Source organism: Seriola dumerili, unplaced genomic scaffold (genome assembly GCF_002260705.1).
Source record: "Seriola dumerili isolate Sdu_G_001 unplaced genomic scaffold, Sdu_1.0 BDQW01000442.1, whole genome shotgun sequence".
NCBI classification, from domain to species: domain Eukaryota; kingdom Metazoa; phylum Chordata; class Actinopteri; order Carangiformes; family Carangidae; genus Seriola; species Seriola dumerili.
This window is the reverse complement of record NW_019174697.1, coordinates 1235651-1258578: the sequence shown is the minus strand read 5'-3', so window position 1 is coordinate 1258578 and position 22928 is coordinate 1235651. Positions and strand designations below refer to the sequence as shown.

The window sequence follows — 22928 nt, the reverse complement described above, 5'->3', positions numbered from 1 at the left end:
AAACATTCACAAGAGACGATGGCACAGCCCGCGGAAACGTGTGCTGAATCTGGACGCAGGCTGGTGTGTACCATCTGCCGTGTTAACGTTAGCTTATGAAGCGAGACTGGCAGCGAGCTAATTAGTTAGCTAAGCTAACGCTTGCAACTACAACCGTTGGGATATTTGTCAAGTCACTAAAGCTGTTCAAGTCAGAGCCCATGAAAGAAAAAACGATAGACCTGTCATTTTAGATTTTAAAACTTATTTTGTCTTCATAATAGTTCAGCGAGCGTACGTTAGTTAAAACAAGATAAACCAACATCTAAATCAGTGAAATCTTGCAAACATTTTACATTTATCGTTATGGGATAACGTACCAACAAACACAGCTGCCTTCTCCCAGGACAAGTGTCTTTTAATGGTTATTGTACTTGACGTCACAGTTAAGAAAAAACGATGCTACTGCAGTAACGTAACGTACTATTAAAAAAAACTCCCCTCTTCATCCAGTTTTGAGTTTGCAATAAAATAATTTTAAGTCACTCTGCACAAGTCATACGGTCTGTTTATATACAGACAGGGGCCTTTGTGACAGTATGAGCTCGCTCTGCACTCGTGTTTCAGTTTTGTCATTTAAATCATCTCGTTTTCAATGGCAGCGCTCCATCTGCCGGAGGATGTATGACGAAAACGAGGATTTGTCTGACGTTGAAGAAATTACAAACATCAGAGGTTTCAGCGTGGAGGAAAAGCTCGTCAGTGACAGTTACAACGCAAACTTTGTCCACCTGATGGAGGGCAAAGGTAATATAACATTGATAACACTATATTTTCTTTTGATCAGTTATAGCTCTGTTGTTATTGCAATACAAGCAGATATCTGTCCAGCAAGATGCATGACTTTCTTTTTTTCACCTCTATAAATGCTTGTTTCTATAAATGCTTTGGAGTAAAACACACACTCACTGTCTTGCAGACTTCACTTATGAGTATGTGCAAAGGGAGGCTCTCAGGATCCCACTCATTTTTAAAGAGAAAGATGGACTAGGGATCAGGTGAGAAGCCATCGACCTGTTTACTGATAGTTATTAAGAATAACTTTTGACAGTACTTGCTGTATATTTGCGTTTTTAGCCATTTGGCAGTCCATGTAACAGATGAACTGAATGTCATCTATCCCTGTCTTTGATTCACATAGAATGCCTGATCCAGAATTCACAGTTAGTGAAATTAAAGGTTTAGTTGGTAAGTTGAATGCTACAAACAACACACACACACACACACACACACACACACACACACACACACACACACACACACTCAAAATAAAGCTAATCCATGCATGTGTACTGATGTAGCAATTTGGTGCATCTGAAAGGGAGAAAGTATCCCAGCTGCCAAACCAGAGAATAAGAGCTGGTGGAGTAACAACTGTGTAGGTTAGTGAGTGAGTGAGCAAAACGATTGAATGATAATAAATTATTATTTTTAATATCTGTCTCGTGGTTGGGACAGTGAGTTCAAAGCCTGTGAAAAGTAGTGGAAGAAAGTGTAAAATCCAGTGTAAAAAAAAAAGCTGCTGTTTTTTTGTATGATAGTGCTCATTCAAAAGAAAAGTAAGCACCAAAACTAATAAGTATTGCTAAAAGTAAACAGGCAGGTGGACATAATTCACAAAGAAGTAAAAGGTCGTAGTTGCAGTATTTTTAAATTACACAAATTATATATCTTGTTACACCGGTAACACTGTTGTTGATTTATTATGTTGTTATTTAATTAGTGAACACACTGTACTCCTGGCTGTCTCTGTTTATCTGCCTGTCGTTTTTACAGTATATGGGTGATGGATGGTCAAAGTAGGTGTGTGTGTCCATGTCCACTTACTGTGGGACATTCTATGTAATACTTTAAAAACTATATGTTTACATCTAGTATCTTGCACATTTTTTAAAAATCTGTTATTAATATATTAAACAACATGATCAGACAATTTTCCAACTATAATTATTTTAGAATACACTAAGATGCAACCCTGTAAAGTGAAACCTGAAAGCACGATTGGGGTGTAGTTGCTCCACCTAGTGGAATAGATGATGAATTACATGTGAGATACTGCAGTTATTCATGTTGGAATCTTATCAAATGTGAACAATACAAATTTTCTGTGTATAAATCTCAAATAGCATGTGATTCTCTTTATTCCACCTTGCAGACAGATTGTATCACATGGTAATGAGTCAGTTAATTTCACCTTGTGTCCGGGATGTTTCTTGCAGGCAGTCGTCGGTCTGTGGATGTCATGGATGTGAGCACTCAGAAAGGCTCTGAAATGAGCATGGCTCAGTTTGTCCGGTATTATGAGACGCCAGAGGAAGAGCGGGACAAACTCTTCAATGTCATTAGCTTAGAGTTCAGCCACACTAAGCTGGAGAACCTCATCAAGCGACCCACAGTGGTAACATAACAGACACTCTCTGTATGATAGATAGATAGATACTTTATTTATCCCCTAGGGGAAATTCATGTGTCCATTAGGTCATTGTTGATATTAAATAAATTGTTAATAATAAATAAACAATAATAATTAAGTTAGTCCACCTGATGTTGTGAAGTGTTATATGAAGGTAATAAACCTGGTGCCATAATCAAAGTCAGTTTGACTAACAGCACTGATTGATGGCTAAAAGTGCTGTTTTGACTGCTCCCACAGGTGGATCAAGTTGACTGGGTGGACAACATGTGGCCTCCTGATCTGAAACAAAGTCAAACAGAAGCCACTAATGTAATCTCAGAGATGAAGTACCCTAAAGTGCAAAGGTATGAAATAACTCAATTGTGTGTCTGTTTTGACAAAGTCCTCTTTGGAGCTGTGTGTCAGTCAAAGTAAAAAAATAGGTGTAGAACAAGGTATAAAAAATACTTGGAGAAAATTTCTGCTTCCTTGGTACTAAATACAGATTCCCCTCCCATATGAATGTCTCCATCACTGTAGAGCGCTGCATACTGTCAGTGTTATCCACCTCCTGTAAGTGCTCTTGATTGTTGCTAGGCAGCAGAGTTTTCAATGGTGGAGGATGGTTTATAACAGCTGTGGTCTGACTGCACAGACACCTCTCGGCCAATCAGCTGTCAGCATTAGTACATAGCTAAGAATCGAAACCAACCGTGCTGTTCCTTTTATCCATAGTTGCTCTTATTTCCTCACTCCCATCATAAAGAGACCCTGCTAATCCCACTTCCCCCCTGTCTGTCCCTTTCCTGAGTGACATTACATTCTAATTAGATTTATAAAATACTGCTCATTGGGCTTAGGTGTGTGCTTGCGGTAGGTATTGGGCTGTAAAAGATGGAATAATACAGAAACCAGCAGTTTTCATCCCAGCTTCACCGCTAGTGGTTAGTTTCCACCAGTGGAGTTTATCTGTTGTTTTAATATTCAAGGAACGCTTCGTGTGGGTGCAGACATGATGCTTATTCAGCTTTATTAAAAATTACAGTGTTCCAAGTTATGGCAGGTTAACTGTGGGGAAACACTTATTTTATTGTAACATTTTCAAACATCTTTATGCTTGCAATTTTTACGTAAGCAGACTGATGCTTGAAGGCTTCCCTGTAAACTGCTACCTGTCACAATGTTGCCTGAAAATTTTCTTTGCTGTCTTTCAATCTATTTTAGCATATAATCATTCTGTCATAATGATGTTAAATATAGGGCATGAATTTAATGTATTGATATGTTGTACAGCTTTGTTTATTTTCAGAGTAAGCTTTGCTTAATAGTCCTTTTACAAATTTGTAAATCATATACATTTTGCAAATAGTCACAATCGCAAAATGTCGCAATAGAAATATGTAATTATTGACTGGTAGTTTGTTAATGTTTTATATGTGTTTCTTAAGAGTAAAAACACCAAACTAGCAACATGAAGACGTCAGCTCAGCCTCTAGGAAGCTGTGATTTGATGGGTATTTTTCACTATTCAACCACCAATTGTATGACCAATCACGAAAATAATTAGCAGATTTATTTATAATGAAAATAACTGTTAGTTGCAGTCTTAAATAATGGTCTGTCTTTGATTTGTCATGTTCTCTTATGCAAGTGAAATTTTTGATTTCTAATTTTTCATTATTGCCGCAGTCAAAGTCATTTGTTATCCTGATGGAGCAGAAGTATAGCTGGCATAAGGCTACCACATCATTCAGCATCTTAACTGACCAATCTTGACATTTATCTGTTTAGACTGCTACAACTGACTGACTGGCTAACTAGCTTTTCATTTGTTTCAAGAAACGGTCACATCATCTCTCAGTGGGATGCACAACATAATACAGTGTAAAGATTTCCTTTCTTTAAATTTCTGTTTACACCTCAGTGCATAGATTTTTTTCTAATAAACAGAGCTAAATTGGTGAATCATTTATGTCTCGCAGCGCTAATCATTCCCCAATTAATTTCCGGAGGAACGATGTCCTATTGTGAACAATTTTCTATGCTGTAGTGCTCGTGTGAGTGATTTTTATTGGTAGCTAATGTTTTGTAAAACACAACTGAGATTACTGCTATCTTGTAATTGGTTGAACTGTGCTTTTCCTTTTTAGACATTTTTATGGATGCTGTGGCCTTAATATCTACTTTGTACAGTGTGTATCTTGTAAATTATTTTGTTGTTTAATTTTCTCTTATAGGTATTGTCTGATGAGTGTGAAGGGCTGCTACACAGATTTCCACATCGATTTTGGGGGAACTTCAGTTTGGTATCATGTATTCAAGGGACAGAAAGTAAGTTCATTCTAGTTTCTCCAAACATATCTGATATTTTGTGCCTTCCCTTATTAGTATTAATGTCATTGAACATTTAAGACAGAAATTAAGAAGGTGTATGTCAGGTAATATTTCTGAAAACCTTGAGTATGACAGTTACAGAGTTGATAATTGATCTAACCTGGCCATGACTGTACAGTATAATCTCTAAATAAGGATCTCTGCTTCTCCTCAGGTGTTCTGGCTGGTGCCTCCCACCGCTCATAACCTTGCCCTATATGAGGACTGGGTCCTGTCAGGCAAGCAGAGTGACATATTCCTGGGAGACCGAGCTGATGGATGCCAGAGAGTGGAGCTCAAGCAAGGATACACCTTCTTCATCCCATCTGGTGTGTTGGCATGGTTGTTTTAAAGTAGCCAGAAGGAATAGATTAGCTGCCACTTGAATGAACAGAAATTTTAAGCTTCATCTGAGCATTATACAGTATATGAATCCTCTATAATCCTTATCTCTTTATATAAGTATTTTACTTTTGCTTTTTTTTTTAACTAAGGGTGGATTCATGCTGTCTACACTCCAGAGGACACTCTGGTATTTGGAGGCAACATTCTGCACAGCTTTAACATTCCTATGCAGCTCACCATCCATGAGATAGAGAATAGGACCAAGGTATGGGTCTACATTGATGTGTGGCTGAACTCTGTTCTGCACTGCAGAACACGAAACTCTTCCTGGGATAAATTAATCTCTCTGAGAGCCAGAGGAAGATTCATCAGAGTTAGAGATGTGGTGGAGGGGGAATTAGTGTAATTGATATTGAAAGGGAAATAAGGGAAAAGAGTCAAAGAGCAAAATATTTAGAAGTGACAAAAAGACAGTGAACACAAATGTAAAAGTGAGGAAGATATGTGGGACCCAAAGGCAATACTTATGTGTGTGTTTTATGATGGTAGCTTGTAAAAATGTCTTTGACTCTTTATCCCTTCACTGTGCTGTTACTGACACTTTTCCTGTCTGAAGTCTGTCATACAAATGTACACATGTCAAAACAGGCAGAAATCTGTGCTCGCAGAACTCCAACAACACCGGCTTTTAATAACGTGGCATTTAAGAAATCAGGTTACTACAAAAAGCCAGCAATAATTAGATTGCTTGAGTGCATGTAAATACATGTTTTTTTTGTCCCTGTTTTCAGGTTCATTCCAAGTTTCGTTTCCCCTTCTACCATGAGATCTGCTGGTATGTCCTGGAGAGATACCTGCACTGCCTGACCAAACGGTCCTACCTTTCTCAGGAGATCCGTAAAGAACCTGTACTAATGGGTCAGTGGAATTTCATAATGCAGGCAGTTTTGTAACATCTCTTGTGTGTCTTGTGTGATACTGTTAAAATCCTGTGCTGCAGTTGTAATTAGCTCTCTCAAGTTACTAAATCTCTTATTATATGTTAATAATGAATGATATTTCTGATCTCCATCTGTCCTGCTGCATTCTAACAGTCTCTGCAGTAACATTTTCGACACGCCCTCATTTCTAAGTCCAGGATAGTCTAATTCCATTTGTGAACATTAGCTCTCTTTCGCTGCTTTAAACCTATGAATCAAGACCTGTGAAGCCTGACAGGTCATTAGATTTGAAAGGGTGGGTTATGGACAGAGTTGTCTTTGCTGATGTAAAGTGAAAAAGTCGACAGTCTTCTGTGTTGGTTCTGCTGGGGGATGTCCAACTAACACCTGTTAAGCTATGAACATACCCACAAATGTAGGTATATCCCCCCAGCTGCTTCTAATCTCTCTTTTTCTTTTCTTTTTTTTTTTTTAAACTTGCTTATTACTGTTGGACATATAATTCACTCTGGTTCTCTGCTTTTACCAGATGGTATATTATCTCTGCACCTGATGGCACTGGAAAAATAACAATGTTGAGAGATATAAATTAAGTAATTTAGTAATGCAATTCCTCTGTTATTTTGTCCCTTCAGACTATGAAACAAAGGCAAACACAGAGAGCCCCTCCTCTGACTCAAGAAGCCAGGACATGAACGAGGACTCATGTGAGACTCAAGTGAGAGAGGACCAGGGTGAAAAACCAGAGAGAGTCACTCAGGATGGCCCCTGCTCTCCTGACAACGGGAGGGGCCAACACCTCAAAGCAGTTTTATCTGTTGACTCTGAGGACAGCTGTAATCCTTGCTCCACTTCTCTAGATTTCCCCAAAACCCCCTCTGACTCTCCAGCCTCAGAGTCTCAGAATAAATGGACTCATTTGACAGAGTTTGAACTGAGCGGACTGAGGACACTGATAGAGAAGCTGGAGTCACTCCCTGAAAATAAGAAAAGTGTCCCAGAGGGAATAGAGAACGCACAGGCCCTGCTGGAGGACATGAAGGTAAGAAACAAAAAAAATGACAAAAACATGAGTACATAACAGATATGATTCAATAGACATAACACAGTTCATTTTTACCTTTTAATGTCTTTGTGGCCATCTAGGTTGTCTTAAAGGAACATGCTGATGATGACCCCAAATTAGCGATCACTGGACTTCCTGTGGTGTACTGGCCTAAGAAAACTATAAAGGTAAGAATATGTCAGGTGCATCATGACACTTTCTGCACCGAATAGTGTTCTTTATATTTATTTTGTGGCTTTCAAATTAAGTTGATGAACATTTTATACACAATTCATTGGTTCATTCATTGCTAGATCACTAAATACAATGGAAAAAAAAAAATCAGTTTTGATGTTACGCACCTGTTGCTTGACTAAAATATTTGAACTATTCATCTGAGAAGTTAGCTGTTAAGTATTAAGTATTTTTTCTTGTGCCACAGCCTGCAGATTACTCTCCCTAGTAACAGCTCAAAACCAGTAATGGTATAAAATAACTTTTGTGTCATACAGTTACAAATCAGCTGCCAATACAGAAATATGTAAATGATAAACATGACTCATCGTCAGAAAAGGTTTAGTAGTGAATTTTAATTGTAGTATTAGAGGCAGACTAATACGACTTTATAATTTTATTTTTACCATTACTCTAGAATAGTTTTTATTTGAAGCACCATCAGGTTGACCCAATTTATTTCTCTTTGATCTCTTTTTTTAATTGAATCATCATAAAAAATCAGCAGTGTGTACATCTACACTCTGTTGCTCACACCTATATGCTTAACATTATTCCCACTCCTGTTCTTTCTTGCGTTCCCTGTTCTTACTTTTCTTACCTTTTTCCTCATTTTTCCTCTCGTTGTCTTTCAGTCCCTCTTACACTCTCTTCCCTCTCCTGCTTTGAAACTCATTGCACTCCTTCCCTGGAGCAGTAGATGTACTTATTTGCATAATTTTGACTTAACAGGCTGCAGTATTGCCTAACGAAGTATATAATGAGTTTTTTTTATTATTTATTTAGCCCCCCCCCCTTCTACATACTGTATTTTGTTGTCATGAACACAATTTAATTTGTGCTCTGGATAACAAAACAAGTATTTAAGTGAATTGTAGATAACATAAAACATTGATTACTGTGAACAGCAACTACATGACATGTTTTTCAGACCAGCTGACTGGGAGCTCAAATTGGTATCAGAATTTATTGTAACTGGTGTGAATGTTTACAGAAATCGATAGTCATTGTGTTTATGAGAGGCAATTAAAAAGGAAATTTTCAGTCATATTTTCAGTCTGTAGATGTTCATTACCTAAGTGCCTTTCATGCATGTGTCTTTTGGGCACCAGCTTGCTATACAAAATACCTCCTAAGACAAAGTCCATGTGAAATAGTGACATTGTAACAATGTTAAACAGCTATAAACAGTTGCAGGTTTGAAGGGCCTGTGTTGTCTTCATGTCTATATTATTTATCCTTTGATTACATTGAGTCTTTTTTCCTCAATGCTCCAGGTTAGAAAGTCAGAGTACTAATTACTAAAATGAGTATTAATTTTGTCAAAATGTGCAGAAATAATTTTAAGGGTAGTGAAGAATACAGTAGGTGCTCAGACAGCATGTCAGCCAAAATGAGGTGAAGTGTAAAGTTTAAGTAGTAAAGTGTGTTTGCGTCTGCCACAGTATGAATCTATTTTTATCTATTTTATGTTTTAAATATCGTACATGCTTTCATTTTCTGTGAATAATTAATTGTCCAAACAACGCATGGTCTGTGTGACAGGCAGAGAAGCCCCAGCAGGAGGGAGGATGGGATGTGTTGTATATGAATGTATGGAAGTGATTTCTATTGGTCTCATGGAGCCTCTGGATCACCCCCACCCATCCCTCCAAAGGCCAGCTGCTGGTCGTGGGGCCTCTTTGTGTTGCCTTTTGTAATGAGATGCCATCTGGCTCTATTGGCTGTGCAGAGCCTGCTCTCGTCTTCCTGTGATACTCATCATGAATATGACAACACAATTTCTGCATTTTCTCTTCTCATTGGATAGAGGCAGACTACCCCAGTACATATTCTGATGCACAGCAGCCTCCCATTGGTCCTGTGCTTCCCAGCACCCCTCCTCTTTTACAGGGAGTCGATCCATATTAATGAGGCAGGCTTGTCTGTGTTTCCTACATCTGCTTGTGGTATTGTGGAGCTTTGGAGCAGGAGGGAGGGCTGTAGGCCAGACAGCAGTAGCAGGAGTAGAAGGAGGAGGAGACTGCAGCCATGTCAGTTTGCTGTGAGCTGGACGGTGTGTGAAAACCAGCCATGGCCATGTCGCTGAGCGCTGATGATGAGGACTACGACTCAGACTCTGAGCAGGTTAGCACATCAAACCCCTGCAGGCAGGCATAGTGAGGCCACCAGAGGAATGCTTGTGCCAGACAGATCAGCGTGCAGCATCACAGGGCAGCGAGGAAATGGAGCTACCTGGAGAGAAATGCATTGATTTAGTCTACCTAAGCTTGGTCTTTGATTTTTGCTCTTTGTTTATTTTTATTTTTCTTATAGGTTTTCTGTTTGTGTGTGTGTGTGTGTGTGTGTGCATGCTTGTGAGTTTTTGTCAGGTAAAGCCAGCAATCAGGAGAAGGCTGTGTTTATATAGCTCAGAGCCCCAGGGCTGCTATTGGTTGTTTCAAAGGAGAGAAGCAGAGGAATGGGAATTCATGTAGATGCAGAAAATGAATCTTTCATGGTTTGATTGCAAAAGCAGCGGATGTGCATGTGAGAATATGTGTGACAGCAAAACAAAAAAAAGGTTATTGTGCGAGCATGTGTTAATGAGACGGGCAGTGATTAAGAAATTATTTTTTTGATATTATGCAGTGTGAATGTCAGGGTGATGAGCTGAGACTTGCTTACACAGCAAGAAATGTGTTAATTTTAAATATTTTTCTGACTTAACTCTGAACCACACCCCTTTACATTAATTATGTGCATTTGGATTTAAAAAAAAAAAACAAACATTGACTGCAGATGACTAAGTCCTTGTTTCTCTTTCCGTTTTTAAAAATACCATCAGACATTTTCAAGTCTGTTTGCTCTAGTCATGTGAATGCACCTGTTCTTGGTGTCACAGCTAAGCTATTTGAACAGCAATTAAAGATATCCATAGCAGGCTAAGTAACTGTTTAGAATTTAGGTAGTAAAGCTCAAAAGCCAAACATGGCAACAGTTGAGCATCTAGCACCAATCTGAACAACTTGTGATTTATTTGAACTGCCATAATACCTGCTTGAACAGTATCTTGTCAACATCTTGAAAGCACGGTGTACATACTCTAAGTTTTTTTTTCTTTTTTAAACTGATTGAAACTATTTTTTCTGTTTTTCAATCCACAGTCCTCATTGCTTCTGAGTTACTATACACACCAGAGGTTTTTGGTGTGTAACTTTGTCTATTAAGTAAAATCTGGGAAAAACCCTACATATTGTGTACCAGAGCAGATCACATGTTGTGCAGCATCAGCTTTACAACATATGCCATCTCTAAAGCTTAACAGGAAAGTAATCCCTCCAGGAACTCGTGAACCCAATTTTTTTTTTTTTTTTTGCAAAGTCAATTGTTTCCAGGCATATTCCTAGACAACCTAAAGAGAAATTTTTGAGAAACGTCATAAAAATGTGGTTTTGATCTGTTCCTGTCAGTGTAGACTTTAGGTGTATTTCTGCTAGAACCAGCTATCTGATTTTGAATTTTCTTCTGCTTTGATAAAACAATTGCTGTTTACTCCTGTTGATTCTGCAATCTGTGCTCAGTACGCCCTGTCCTCAGTGTGTGCTTAAGGTGATGTTAAGTACACTACAGTAATTGATTTCCACTGTTCTCCACAGTAGCTCAAGAGTTGCCAAGGCTGTGTCACTGAACATAAGAGTCTGCTTCACATAATGATTCCCAGCTGAATGAGCTTTGAAGAACCCAGGAATTACTAGCTGGTCACTTGTACTGTCCTTATTACTCTACAAATGGGGGACACGTGCATATTGCATACACTATGTGCTGCAAAGAGGTGTGTATACAACAATGACTGATTGCTAAACTAAAGACTAAACTGTGTCATTTTTCCTGGTCTTAGATACTGTTGCAAAAACATGTGGTCCTGAAACAGAAGGTAGTTACTTACTGAGAGACATAATATTGTTGTTAACCTCGTCTGTCATTTAATACTGTCAGAGGGATATCTGCTTTCGTGATCACCCCCTTAGCAGACAGTGGGGGGTTTAGAGGGGATTTAGGGGACAATATGGACAGCTATCGGCAATCTTTTCCCCTCTATCATTTTTAATTCAACCATCTCACATGTAGTTTGAGTTCCAGGTGTAACAGAACAGTGATAAAGACAGTATACGCCACAGTGTCTGGCTACCTGTTATTTAATTTGCTCTGACTTCAGCAGATTGATCATAACTTCAACCTGTGGTCTGACACTTGTACCTGGCGGGACCAGTGTTACAGAATACGGTGCTTTAGCTCCAGTGCTGGGTTTCTTTTCCTGGGATATCTGGTCTCATTTCAGTGTTCCTCCTGTCTGTAATCCTCCTGAATACCCCCAAAACAGAACAGTACAGTACAGACTGCACACGCCCAACCCCCCCCCCCCCCACCCCAATATTTCACTCTAATCCTGTCTGGTAACCACATATCTGAATGCCTATGTCAGTCTATTTCATGGCTGTTGTTAGAATAAATTATTGTAATATGCCTAAGATTGAGGCTGCTTTCTTTTTCTGTTAGAGGGTCTCATTACAGTTCTTATTGGTTACAAGTCTGTGTGTCATAGACTGTTCTGTTAGGGAACGGGACGTGGCTGTTGCTATGCTGACGCTAGGAAAATCTGCACTGCCGATGTAACTAAAGAAATCTGATCTTCATTTCCAAGAGCTGCAGCGTTTTTCTCTCCTCATTCTCGTTTATTTCATCTCACACACTGCCACACGTTTCCTCACGTGGCACGGTTGGCAGCATTTTGACATGTGGTTTTCATGTTAAAAATACATTGTTGTGGTTGGGTTCTGAGCTTGGAAAGGAGCAAAATATATAACACAAGAACAGTAATGATGCAGATCAAAGGCATCTCATCTCCATTACCCGCTTCTATTAAATAGAGCACATTTAATGTGTACTGTTATAAATCTGTCTGCACGCCCCCTAACACAGAATAATGGGTCCTAGTGATCCATGTGTGAAATGTAGCCATAAGTGCAGCTTCTCTTTGAAGTAGGAACATGCAAGCAAGTGAAGTACTAAATCTGGAAGACGCCTCTGGGGACATTCTTGATGTGTTTGTTTTCTCCTGGATCTAGTGCTTTAAAAGCCATGAATAATGTGTTTATACACAGCGTGTCTTGATCAGATTTGTGTTTGAAAATGTACATTATATGTATATGCATATAAGGATGCAGGTGCTTTTTTCTGTTTTACATTTTTTTAATATATATTTTGTACGTATTTTTGTTTGTAATCATTGACCCAGAATCAGAAAGAGAAAAGGATCAGGCAGTACCACCAACATCCAGCATAACACTGACCCCAGCTGAATTCAATATAATGTTTTGGTCTTTCTTATTATATAACATGATTGTAAGTGCTTATTATTGGGCCATAGCACAATTATTTAATGAAGTGAAATGCTAAGAAATTCAGAGCTTTAGATTGAGGTGTTCTTTAGCATCATGCCTTCCTTGTTCAAAAAATCATTATAAATTGGAAACAAAAAAAACATCACAGAATGATTAATTAATAATTCGTTTTCTGACCATTTAGTATCTGGTCAGATGAGGATCCCAAACTTAAAATTCTTTTTTTTAAAAAAGCTAATGCAAGCGTGCTGCCTTTGACACACAACATGCTCCAAATATGCTTCACACTATTATTATACGTATGACTTCACTTATATAAATACACTTATTATAATTGAATATGTTTATGTATATTTCTAGTAGCATACTTAATATGTAGCAGAATAACATTGATAAATATTTTTTTTAAATAATACATTCATGCTTCATCAACAAACTAATTCATCAGACCTTTAGATGCCTATTCGTCTAATATTTGTTGGCTTATGGTTTTTGGTACTTGACAGTGTATCCTCTTCATCCTTTTAGCCCCGGCCTCCCAATCGGCCGAAACCTAAGATGGCAGCTTCTCCTGCATCAGCAGTCAAGCTGTCAGCTAGTCGGGGAACATCTGGCGCCAGGAGGAGAAGGACCCGCTGTCGGAAGTGTGAGGCATGCCTGCGGACAGAGTGTGGAGAGTGCCACTTTTGTAAAGACATGAAGAAGTTCGGTGGTCCGGGCCGTATGAAACAGTCCTGCATCATGAGGCAGTGCATCGCAGTAAGTTCCTTGTTCATATTGCTCATATAGACAATGTTAAAGGAATAGTTTGACATTTAGAGAGATACACTTACTTGCCTTTTTTCTGAGTGTTAAATGACAAGATTGAAACCACTTTTGTGTCCGTATGTTTACTGTGAATCAGCCATCAGCCGATTAGCTTAGGATAAGAGCTGGAAACAGGGAAACAGCTAGACTGGGTCTGTCCTAAGGTAAAAAAATCCACCTACTAGCACCTATAAAGCTCCCAAATTAACACTTTATATCTTGTTTGTTTAACATACACAAACCCCCAAATGATTTCCTGCTGGCGTCTTGTCACAGCATGAATCTGTCAGACAATCAGTAAAGAAGTCACTACTTGGCCAAGCAATATTAAACCCCCATAAAACCACAGCTTGTCATTTTTACATTTAGCTTTTTTGTATTGCTCAAAGAAATGAGATGTAACACATTTGTCAGTGAGCTTGTAGGTGCTGGTAGGCAGTAATAGTTTGCTGTCTGTAGTTTCATATTCAGCATACAGACATGAGAGTGGTATCAGTCTTTTAAGTGCATTTCCCAAAATCTCAAACTATTCCATTAATGGTTGCTTCAAGGTCTTGGCTTTCTTTTAATTTTGAATACCTGATTTTGGGTGTGTCCATGTGGTTGTGAGGTTGTTGCTAGGGTGTTCTACATGGTTGCTAGGGCAATACAAGGTGATTGGTAGGGTTTTCCAGGTGGTTGCTATGGTAACTCTGAGTGGTTGCTGGTTACTATTTTCCATTTGTTGTAGTGGTGACGCTGGTAATAATAATAAAAGCAAGTAGTAGCAGCAGTAGAAGTGTTAGCAGGACTTACAGACAGCCATGGAGAGTGTGTTTGAATATTTCAGCACCATGGACAGAGACACGTAGAGAGGAATGGGTTTGATTGTTTCCGCAACAGAGAGTATAAGGACGACGAGGTAGATTCAGTTTGAATGTCTGGCTGCCATAAAGTGAGAGAGACTTGGCATCTGTGCCATTATCCCACACTTGAGGTCTTCAGCTGTTTAGAAATGTGTGGTTTAAGCTATGCCAATATGTTTATCCCACTCTTGATGTTCACTTAGTCTGATACTGCTTCAGAGCAGTACTCAGAGCTAAGTATATGCCACAGTTTATCATCACCTGCTGTGCCACATGAGTAATGCATCTAGCTTGCTTACTAACTGACAATAATCAACAAACAAGCTGGAAGTTGTTAAGTTCAGGACATACTGGATTCAGAGTGAATATAATCAAATACAAATGAATAAAAATTTTTTTAGAGCAACAATGATTAAAATAATTAAAATAACAGAAACACAATTCATTCTACTGTATAAACTGTCCATAACCTTAATGTAAAATATGTCTCCACATCACGTCAGTATTACATCAGTCAGATTGGATTTTTAATTTTCTGGTTTCTCAGTTTGAGTAATGTGAGTGGGCGTTGTTCTGAAATCACAGTAATATGCTTTGCATCACATTCCAAAGATTGTAGTGTCTGTATGCTGTTTAGCCCACAGGTATCGTACACAAAACATTGCAGATAGCTAGTGCAGCGTTGTAATGGAACCTTAAACTAATGGATATTATATAAGTGGCAGAATATGAAGTGTGGGCTAGCTAGTTTGTCAATCACAAGTTTGACCAAAAGAAATTGTTCTAAAAGAGGACAGTGATTTGACTTTATCTCGTCGCCTGTGTTTTTTCTCCAGCCTGTCCTGCCCCACACAGCAGTGTGTCTTGTCTGTGGAGAGGCAGGGAAGGAGGACACTGTGGAGGATGAGGAGGAAAAATTTAATCTCATGCTCATGGAGTGCTCTATCTGCAATGAGATTGTCCATCCTAATTGTCTTAAGGTAAATTACTCAATTTTGAAATTGAAAAAAATTTGTGAAATTACTCAATTACTCAAATAGTGTCTATGTGCTCCTTTTGTTCAGGTAAAAGATTCAAACGGAGTTGTCAATGATGAGTTGCCAAACTGCTGGGAGTGCCCAAAGTGCAACCATGCAGGGAAAACAGGGAAAGTAAGCATCTGTATGGACTTCATTCTGTATGAGTCTAAATCATGAACTGATTTAAAAGTCAAATGTATCTCAGGATGTCAGAACCAGTAAAATAAAGTTGTGCTCTCTTTTTTCTAACCTTTTGGCCTCAAAGCAAAAAAGGGGGCCAGGGTTTAAGTATGCATCAAACCTTCCTGGCTCGCTACTGAAAGAACCACGCTTAAACCGGGATTCAAAAGAGGAGCCTGACCCCCCAATGGTGGCTACAGCAACTGTTACTGCTTTGACGACCACATCTGCTGTGAAGAGGAAAGCAGAGCGGGAAGAAATCCCCAAGAGGAAAGACGAAGAGCCGCCAAAAAAACGCCCTCCCTTGCTGTCTCTGGATGGTACGCCCCGACCAAGGCTCGAAGACAACCCACTAAGGAAAAAGAGGAAACTTTTTGACACCAATGATGAACCTGTCATTGTGAAAAAGAAGGTAAGAGCCTCATCTATTTGTAATCTTGTCAGTTATACTGAACAAAGTGGTGCCTCCTAGGTGTACAACATGCTTTTGAACAGATGTGTCAAAAACACACTTTAATGAGCACACTTGATAACATACCATCACAGCATCAGAACGTTGTTAACCATGAGCTGTAATATTTGTATTGTATTCAAATTTTGTGTGAAATTAACAGCTGTAGTACATCTAGCAGGTCGTGGTGCAGCAGCAGCAGCAGTAAGCAAACAGATGTGGCTGTCAAGGGAAGGACATAGAAATCCTGAGAACAGAAGAATTGAACTGGATGAAAATATGCAAAGCACTGGAGCAGCTTTTGGGTCAAGATCAAGTGCGCATTTGCTTGCTATGCAGACACTGTCCTGGAGGGTTTCTTGGACCAATTTGTCTCTATTTTTAATTAAAAAATTAGATTGAAATATGTCAGAATTTCATAAAGCCCCCTTAATTATATTGAAAATAGAATATACAGTAAAAATCAAATATGAAAAACTTTAATTAGTGTATTCTCAAATTCATCACAGTGATAAACAGACAATTCTGACTGCTTCAAATATAATTATGTTCCTCCTCATTCTTTTGTAGAAGAAGCTTTCAAAACCAGATGATCCCATGACTCCGAAGCTGCTGCGTCAAATCAAGACAGAGAACGATCACGGTGATGAAGACGACGATCAGGAGGATCATGAAGAAGATGGATTCCCCTTGGACAGAATTCATTTAAAGGAGAAAAATGAGTATGATGATGAGGACCAAGACGAAGATGAGGAGGAAGAGGAAGAGGAGACGCTGACAAAAGAGAGAGACAGTAGTGCAGAGGAAAAAGGCAAGGTCATGTTAAGTCCTCTGCTGAGGACATCTGCAGCCAGAGAAAGTGACCATTCCTCCTCCAACTCTCCCAGAGCTGGGCCGAGCAGCGAATCAGGAGAGGCTCAGGAGAGGAGCTCTGCTCATCTTAAGGCTCGCCATCAACGGCGACGCCTCCCCAACAAAGAGCTGAGCAAAGAGTTCAACCAGGAGATTCCCAAGACGGAAGACTGTCTGAGCAACCAAAACCACGGTCCAGTGAAGACAGAGGACAGTCCGGCCAATCACAATCGACGACCACTGAAGAATGAGGATTCAGTGACCAATCAGAACCGAAAACCACTGAAAACAGAGGACTCAACCACTAATCAGAGCCGCAGGGCCCTTAAAATGGAAGAAGGTTTGGCCAATCAAAACAGACGCCCGCTGAAAACAGAGGACTGCCTGGCCAATCAAAACCACAGGCCAATAAAACCTGAGCCCGAGAATGAAGTAGAAGACCAGAAGCCTAGATGGCCTCTTAATAACGGCAGCAGCGACCTGGGCGACTGGCTGCGACACCGCGGGCGGGAGGTGAACGGCACGCCACGCGGTTACTCTCCCCTGGGCTGGAACAGAAGCACACCAATCACACCGATATGCCCCCGGCCGCTCCCCTGCCGGTCACCGCCAAAATGCATCCAAATGGAGCGCCATGTGATCCGGCCCCCACCCATCAGCCCCCCGCCTGACAGGCTGCCTCTCAACGACGGTGAAGCTCACGTGATGCGACGAGAGATGTGGATGACGGTGTTCAGTCACCTGACTCACAGAGATCTCTGTGTGTGTATGCGCGTGTGCAGGACCTGGAACAGATGGTGAGTACAAGATGCACTGTGGAGTTGAGAGCACGTCTTCCACACTTCATCACACAGCGTTGAAGGTATTTCCTGCGTGTCTCGCCAGGTGCTGTGACAAGAGGCTTTGGAAGCACATCAATCTAAACCGTTGTAAGTCCATCACGCCACTCATGCTGAGCGGCATCATCCGGAGACAGCCAGTAGCTCTGGACCTCAGCTGGACCAACATCTCCAAGAAGCAACTCAGCTGGCTCATCAACAGACTGCCAGGTAAATAAACATTCAACCTGAAAACTATTGCACTGTGTTTGTGTTTTATAAACGGCCAGTAGATGAGATAAGATGCAATTTTGGAAGGTATTTGTGTGTGTTAAATATTACATGAAGCAGGGGACAAAAGGGAGGTAAAAACCCCAAAATGCACTATAGCTGGGCAGGTCCTTTTGAGACAGATCTCTTTTTGAAATTTAGTTTCTCCCTACATAATTATTGTATGTTATAAAAAATAATTAATGGAATGAAATGAGGAACTAGGTTCTTAGTGGTTATGAAAATGAAAAAATTACTCGAAAGGTAAATTATATGGGTACCGGGAGAGGGTGACTCACCTTGATACAACCTTACAATAGTAACCATTAGCAGTAATGCAGTAATTTAACCAAATGAACTATGTATTTAACCAGTATGTAATATACAGGGAAATATTAAAGTTATCTAACTTTTGAGTAAATTTCCTTTTGCAGATTACAGAAGGTACTAGAGGCAGATATGTTATTATTTTCCTGGAGCAGATGAGTATTGTCTTTGTGAAACTTTCTGAATATGAGCCAAGTGTTGCAGTAACATGCTCCCACATGGCTCCTCCATGTTGGTAATTGTATCCCCAGAGCCTCCTGAATTTAGATGGTTTACTTTGTATGATTTTTTTTTTGTTACTCATAAATCTCTTTGCCGGATCATTCAGTTAATTAGACACGAATATTCACTGCATCTGTGTCGGCTTATTTTGTGACCTCAGATTAACTAAAACTCTGGAGACAGAAAACCTGGAAAATAGGACACATTTCTTAACCAGGCTGAATATGAGATGAATCTGCAGTATATATTTAGCTTGCTATGTTGCTGCTTGTGGCCACGTAGAAAACCCCTAATGGAGTTGACAAAAGAACACAAAGAAAATGTAGCTTGACTTGACATGACGTGTTGGATGTCTTTGCTGTCCCCGCAGGTCTGCGTGTGCTGCTGCTGTCGGGATGCTCCTGGGTGGCCGTCTCTGCTCTTTGCACCTCCAGCTGTCCTCTGCTGCGAACTCTGGATGTTCAGTGGGTTGAGGGACTGAAAGATGCCCAGATGAGGGACCTGCTGTCGCCCCCCACAGATAACAGGCCAGGTACCGACCTGCTATTCACAGGCTCTGACTAAACAGCGAGAAAGTAGAGGATAACAGAGTGAGCATGACCAAGGAGTAATAAATAGGAAATTAATGATCATAAGAAAAATATAGAACATCACTGGATGTATCCTGCAATTACATATATAGCGACATGATCAACTATCAAACACAAAAATCACAACAAATATCCACGTTTACCACGAGGGCTAATTCATACGCTCAGGCACACTAATACTCTGACAGTAAATGCTCTCTTTTTCTCTATCCCACTGTTAATCCCCTTCTCTCTTTTTTTTAAGGTCAGTTAGACAACAGGAGTAAGCTGCGTAACGTGGAGGACCTGCGTCTGGCAGGGCTGGACATCACGGACACATCTCTGCGTCTCATCATCCGTTACATGCCCTTGTTATCCAAGCTGGATCTCAGCTACTGCAACCACGTGACTGACCAGTCTGTCAACATCCTGACTGCTGCAGGGACGACCACCAGAGACTCGCTCACTGACATCAACCTGTCAGGTGCGAGCCTGTCTTTGTTGGCTGTAAATCTGCCTGCATCTGACTTGCTCCCTCTCATGGCTGAAACTTGAATTTATTAGATGCATTGAAGTATCATCTCTTTAGCTGAAGGATCAATACCGGTCCCCTTAAACACAAATAACATAACTTCACACTGCAACACAACATTTTCCAAAGTACATGCCTATTTTTTACTCTGCTTTCCACCTTCCACACACCAACCTGTGTCATTTCATGTCAAGCAAAGGTTGGAAAATCAACTTGGAGAGACTTAAACTTGTGACAGATACTCAATGTAGCACTGAATGTCACCTTTGTCACCTTTGGTAAAATGGTAAACCACAGTTAAATAGAAATCACCTACATTTTACGGTCCTGCAGTAAATCCTCTCTTCGTGAAGATTTTAATATTCAGTTTTTGTTGAAACTGTTTCAGAGAGGTTTCGATTCAACGTTATGATCATTTTTGGAAGCTGTAGTTTGTGGCGTTACTTATTGGGGTACTAAATTACATAAAAATTGATTTCAACATTTAGTGGAAAGTGCAAAATTGCTAAAACTAATCAGATTATATGCTTGTTGTCTCTCTGGGATGCCATTTATGGAAACAACTGGAAGACAAATGCAGCTTCGCTTCCTGTTGGGTGCAGCAGTCCCAAAATACTGCTCACCACAATGAGGCCTTTGGATTTCATGCCCTAGAATATCCTAAAGGGTCGATTAATCCATGTGTGTCATAGCTTTTTGTCAGTACAGGTGACCCATTACGCATCATTTGTTCCTTTTCTTCTAACCCAATTTCTCCTTGTGCAGTCTGTAACAGGGTCACAGACCAGTCGCTGACCTATTTCAAACGCTGCGGAAGCATATGTCACATCGACCTGCGATACTGCAAACAGGTGACCAAGGAAGGATGTGACCAGTTCATCGCAGAAATGTCAGTCAGCGTGCAGTTTGAACTGATAGAGGAGAAACTGCTGCAAAAGATCAGCTAGACAGAGGACCGTGGGAGACAGTTTTGACATTTTACAAGTGGTGAAGCTACTGTCCACATGGAGGCAGCAGATGACTGTGCGCTCGTGGAGAAACGGCACCGTGTCTCACAAACATCTGCAGACTACTGAACAGACACGAGGACGGCGTCTGTTGCTCTAAAGGCTGATGTAAAGGGAAGCTGTGCTGCCAAGCCAGAATGTAGAAATGGAAATCTTGTCCAGCGAAGGCAATATTGCAAAAACGTTTTTGTTGTTGTTTGCACCTGTTTATAAGTTATTTATTTCTTTGTATTGATTGTTTATGTATTGTATCATGTTTATCTTCTGGTGTTCACAGACTATTTTTTGTTCCAATGCAAAGTTTATTGCATTATAGAGTAATATTTTTGTATCAGAAAGTGTTTCATACATTTATGTGCAGTATTGATTGCACCAGTGTACAGTATCATACCATTGAAATTGATAATCAGTCGACATTACTGTTGAGCTCTTTATTGTTGAGAGGCAAAGGTCTAATGATTTGTTGCCAAACTGTAGGTTGGTAGTTTGTGTTTGTGTGGGTGTTTTTGTATTTTAATATATATGTCAGTGCCCTGTTTCTGATTGGACAAAGGTACCTGTACATTTTGTTTTTCATGAGACTACAGACAATGTTGCTCTGTCCTTGTGGATGAGATATGTAGAAGCAAAGTTTAAAGAGTTTATTTGCACTGATACAGTAAATATGAATACATGAATGTATTCACACATACACTCTACAGTGTACAGTGTATAAAGCCTATTTTTTCAACACTAAAATGTCCTGCGCATTCTACTAACAGCTTCTAGTTACTGGGTTATATTATATTAAGACATACCTGCATACAAAGGTGTCTGTCAGACATCACCCTTTAGTGTTGTTGGTGCTTTGTGAAAGGAAGCGTTTTAGCGCTGCATGCAGAAAAGAAATCTGTTTACAACACAGTCAGTAGAGTTAGTAACTGTTAAATATTATAACCATCTGTTTACTCCTGTCCTTAGCTGAACTCCATGCGATTAAAAAAATGAGAGTCAGTGCTGAATCATGCCAGAAATAAAGAATCGACAAAGCCCAGGAAATGGAAATAACATTTGCACAAATCTTTCAGTTGAGAACAGACAACAGGCCAAAAGATAAATGGAAAAGGACTTTTTCAACTTTGTTCCACTATGACTATGACTTTTTATATTGTATAACCCAAAATTCTCATGACCCCAGAAATTTCAGTATAGCACAGTTAAGGGAATACCTTTATCTTTTATTTAAAACATGTCAAGCCAATATTGGTGTATCAGTCTAGTAAGTCCATGTCAATCTCCAGACATGGGGTCCTGCCCACAAGGTTGACAAATTGTGTTTTAGGGCCAAATATAGTAAATACAGAATGAGATGAGAGGTTCACAGGCACTATATGTCCATACACCCCATACTGCAAGACATCTTTCCCGAAAGATTTGTGAAAATGTAAAAGTAAAAACGGATTTTGTTTATTCTTTATTCTTAGTCACAGATTCTGCTGAAACCAGGGTTGTTTTCTTTAAAATTGTTTCTTAAAAGGTTTATTTTTTATGACTTTTGTTTTAAAAGTATTGGTCTCACTGTGCGCCTGTATTCATCATCATAATATTTAAAGTGATAAAGAAATCACAAATTTTGCTATTGGAACTTGTCTAATAAAATTTCAGGCTCTACGGTGTAACGATTCAGTAGATTTGCATTTTTCTTGATCTTAAAACTAAACTTTTTTAAAATAAAGTCTTTCAAAGTTTTTTGTGTACCTTTTGAATAGCAGTTGATACAGTTCAGTGGATGGGTTTACATTTTAATTGTATTTGTTTGTTTTTTATTAGACAACCATGTCTCCATAACATATTTTAGTACATTACTGTAAATGTTCTGTGTACATACTGTACATGTAAAGCCTCTAGGAAAAGTTAAGTCAACCTTTGAGATATTAAAATTCATTTTAAATACTGAACCGTGTGTGTGGTTTCCGTCCTTTGGCTTTTAGCCCTGCTTTGATTTTGGCGACCCCCCTTCGTTACCATGGTAACAGCAAGTGTGATTCAATACTCCAGCCAACACTGTATGAGCAGCAGCTTTGTCAGAAATACAACAGAACTGATGTATCTGTTTACAGTGAAACCAAACAAACACGTGCTGCAGATAGATGCCCAAGTAAGCAATCTGAAAACTTACACTTACAGAACATAAAGACCTTTGAATGGCTAATGCAGAGAAGGTGCCCTCCATTGATGGAATTAAAAGATGGGGCTTGATTACCATGATGATCTTCAGGATTCTAACTTTCAGC

The 22928-nt window shown here is 39.6% G+C and overlaps 1 protein-coding gene across 1 annotated transcript; it reads left to right on the top strand.

Moving 5' to 3' along the window:
* The first annotated feature begins 18 nt into the window (after window positions 1–18).
* Window positions 19–22592, top strand: LOC111234153 (lysine-specific demethylase 2B-like). Its single transcript, XM_022762093.1, has 21 exons — window positions 19–63; window positions 642–786; window positions 959–1037; window positions 1181–1227; window positions 2259–2437; window positions 2693–2799; window positions 4672–4765; window positions 4983–5136; window positions 5302–5417; window positions 5944–6070; window positions 6729–7135; window positions 7240–7326; window positions 13285–13515; window positions 15245–15388; window positions 15473–15559; window positions 15693–16019; window positions 16629–17707; window positions 17796–17959; window positions 18918–19079; window positions 19382–19600; window positions 20414–22592. Exons 1-21 carry the CDS (start codon window positions 19–21, stop codon window positions 20593–20595), a joined length of 4182 nt encoding a protein of 1393 aa, XP_022617814.1. The 3' UTR covers window positions 20596–22592.
* The last annotated feature ends 336 nt before the right edge of the window (window positions 22593–22928 follow it).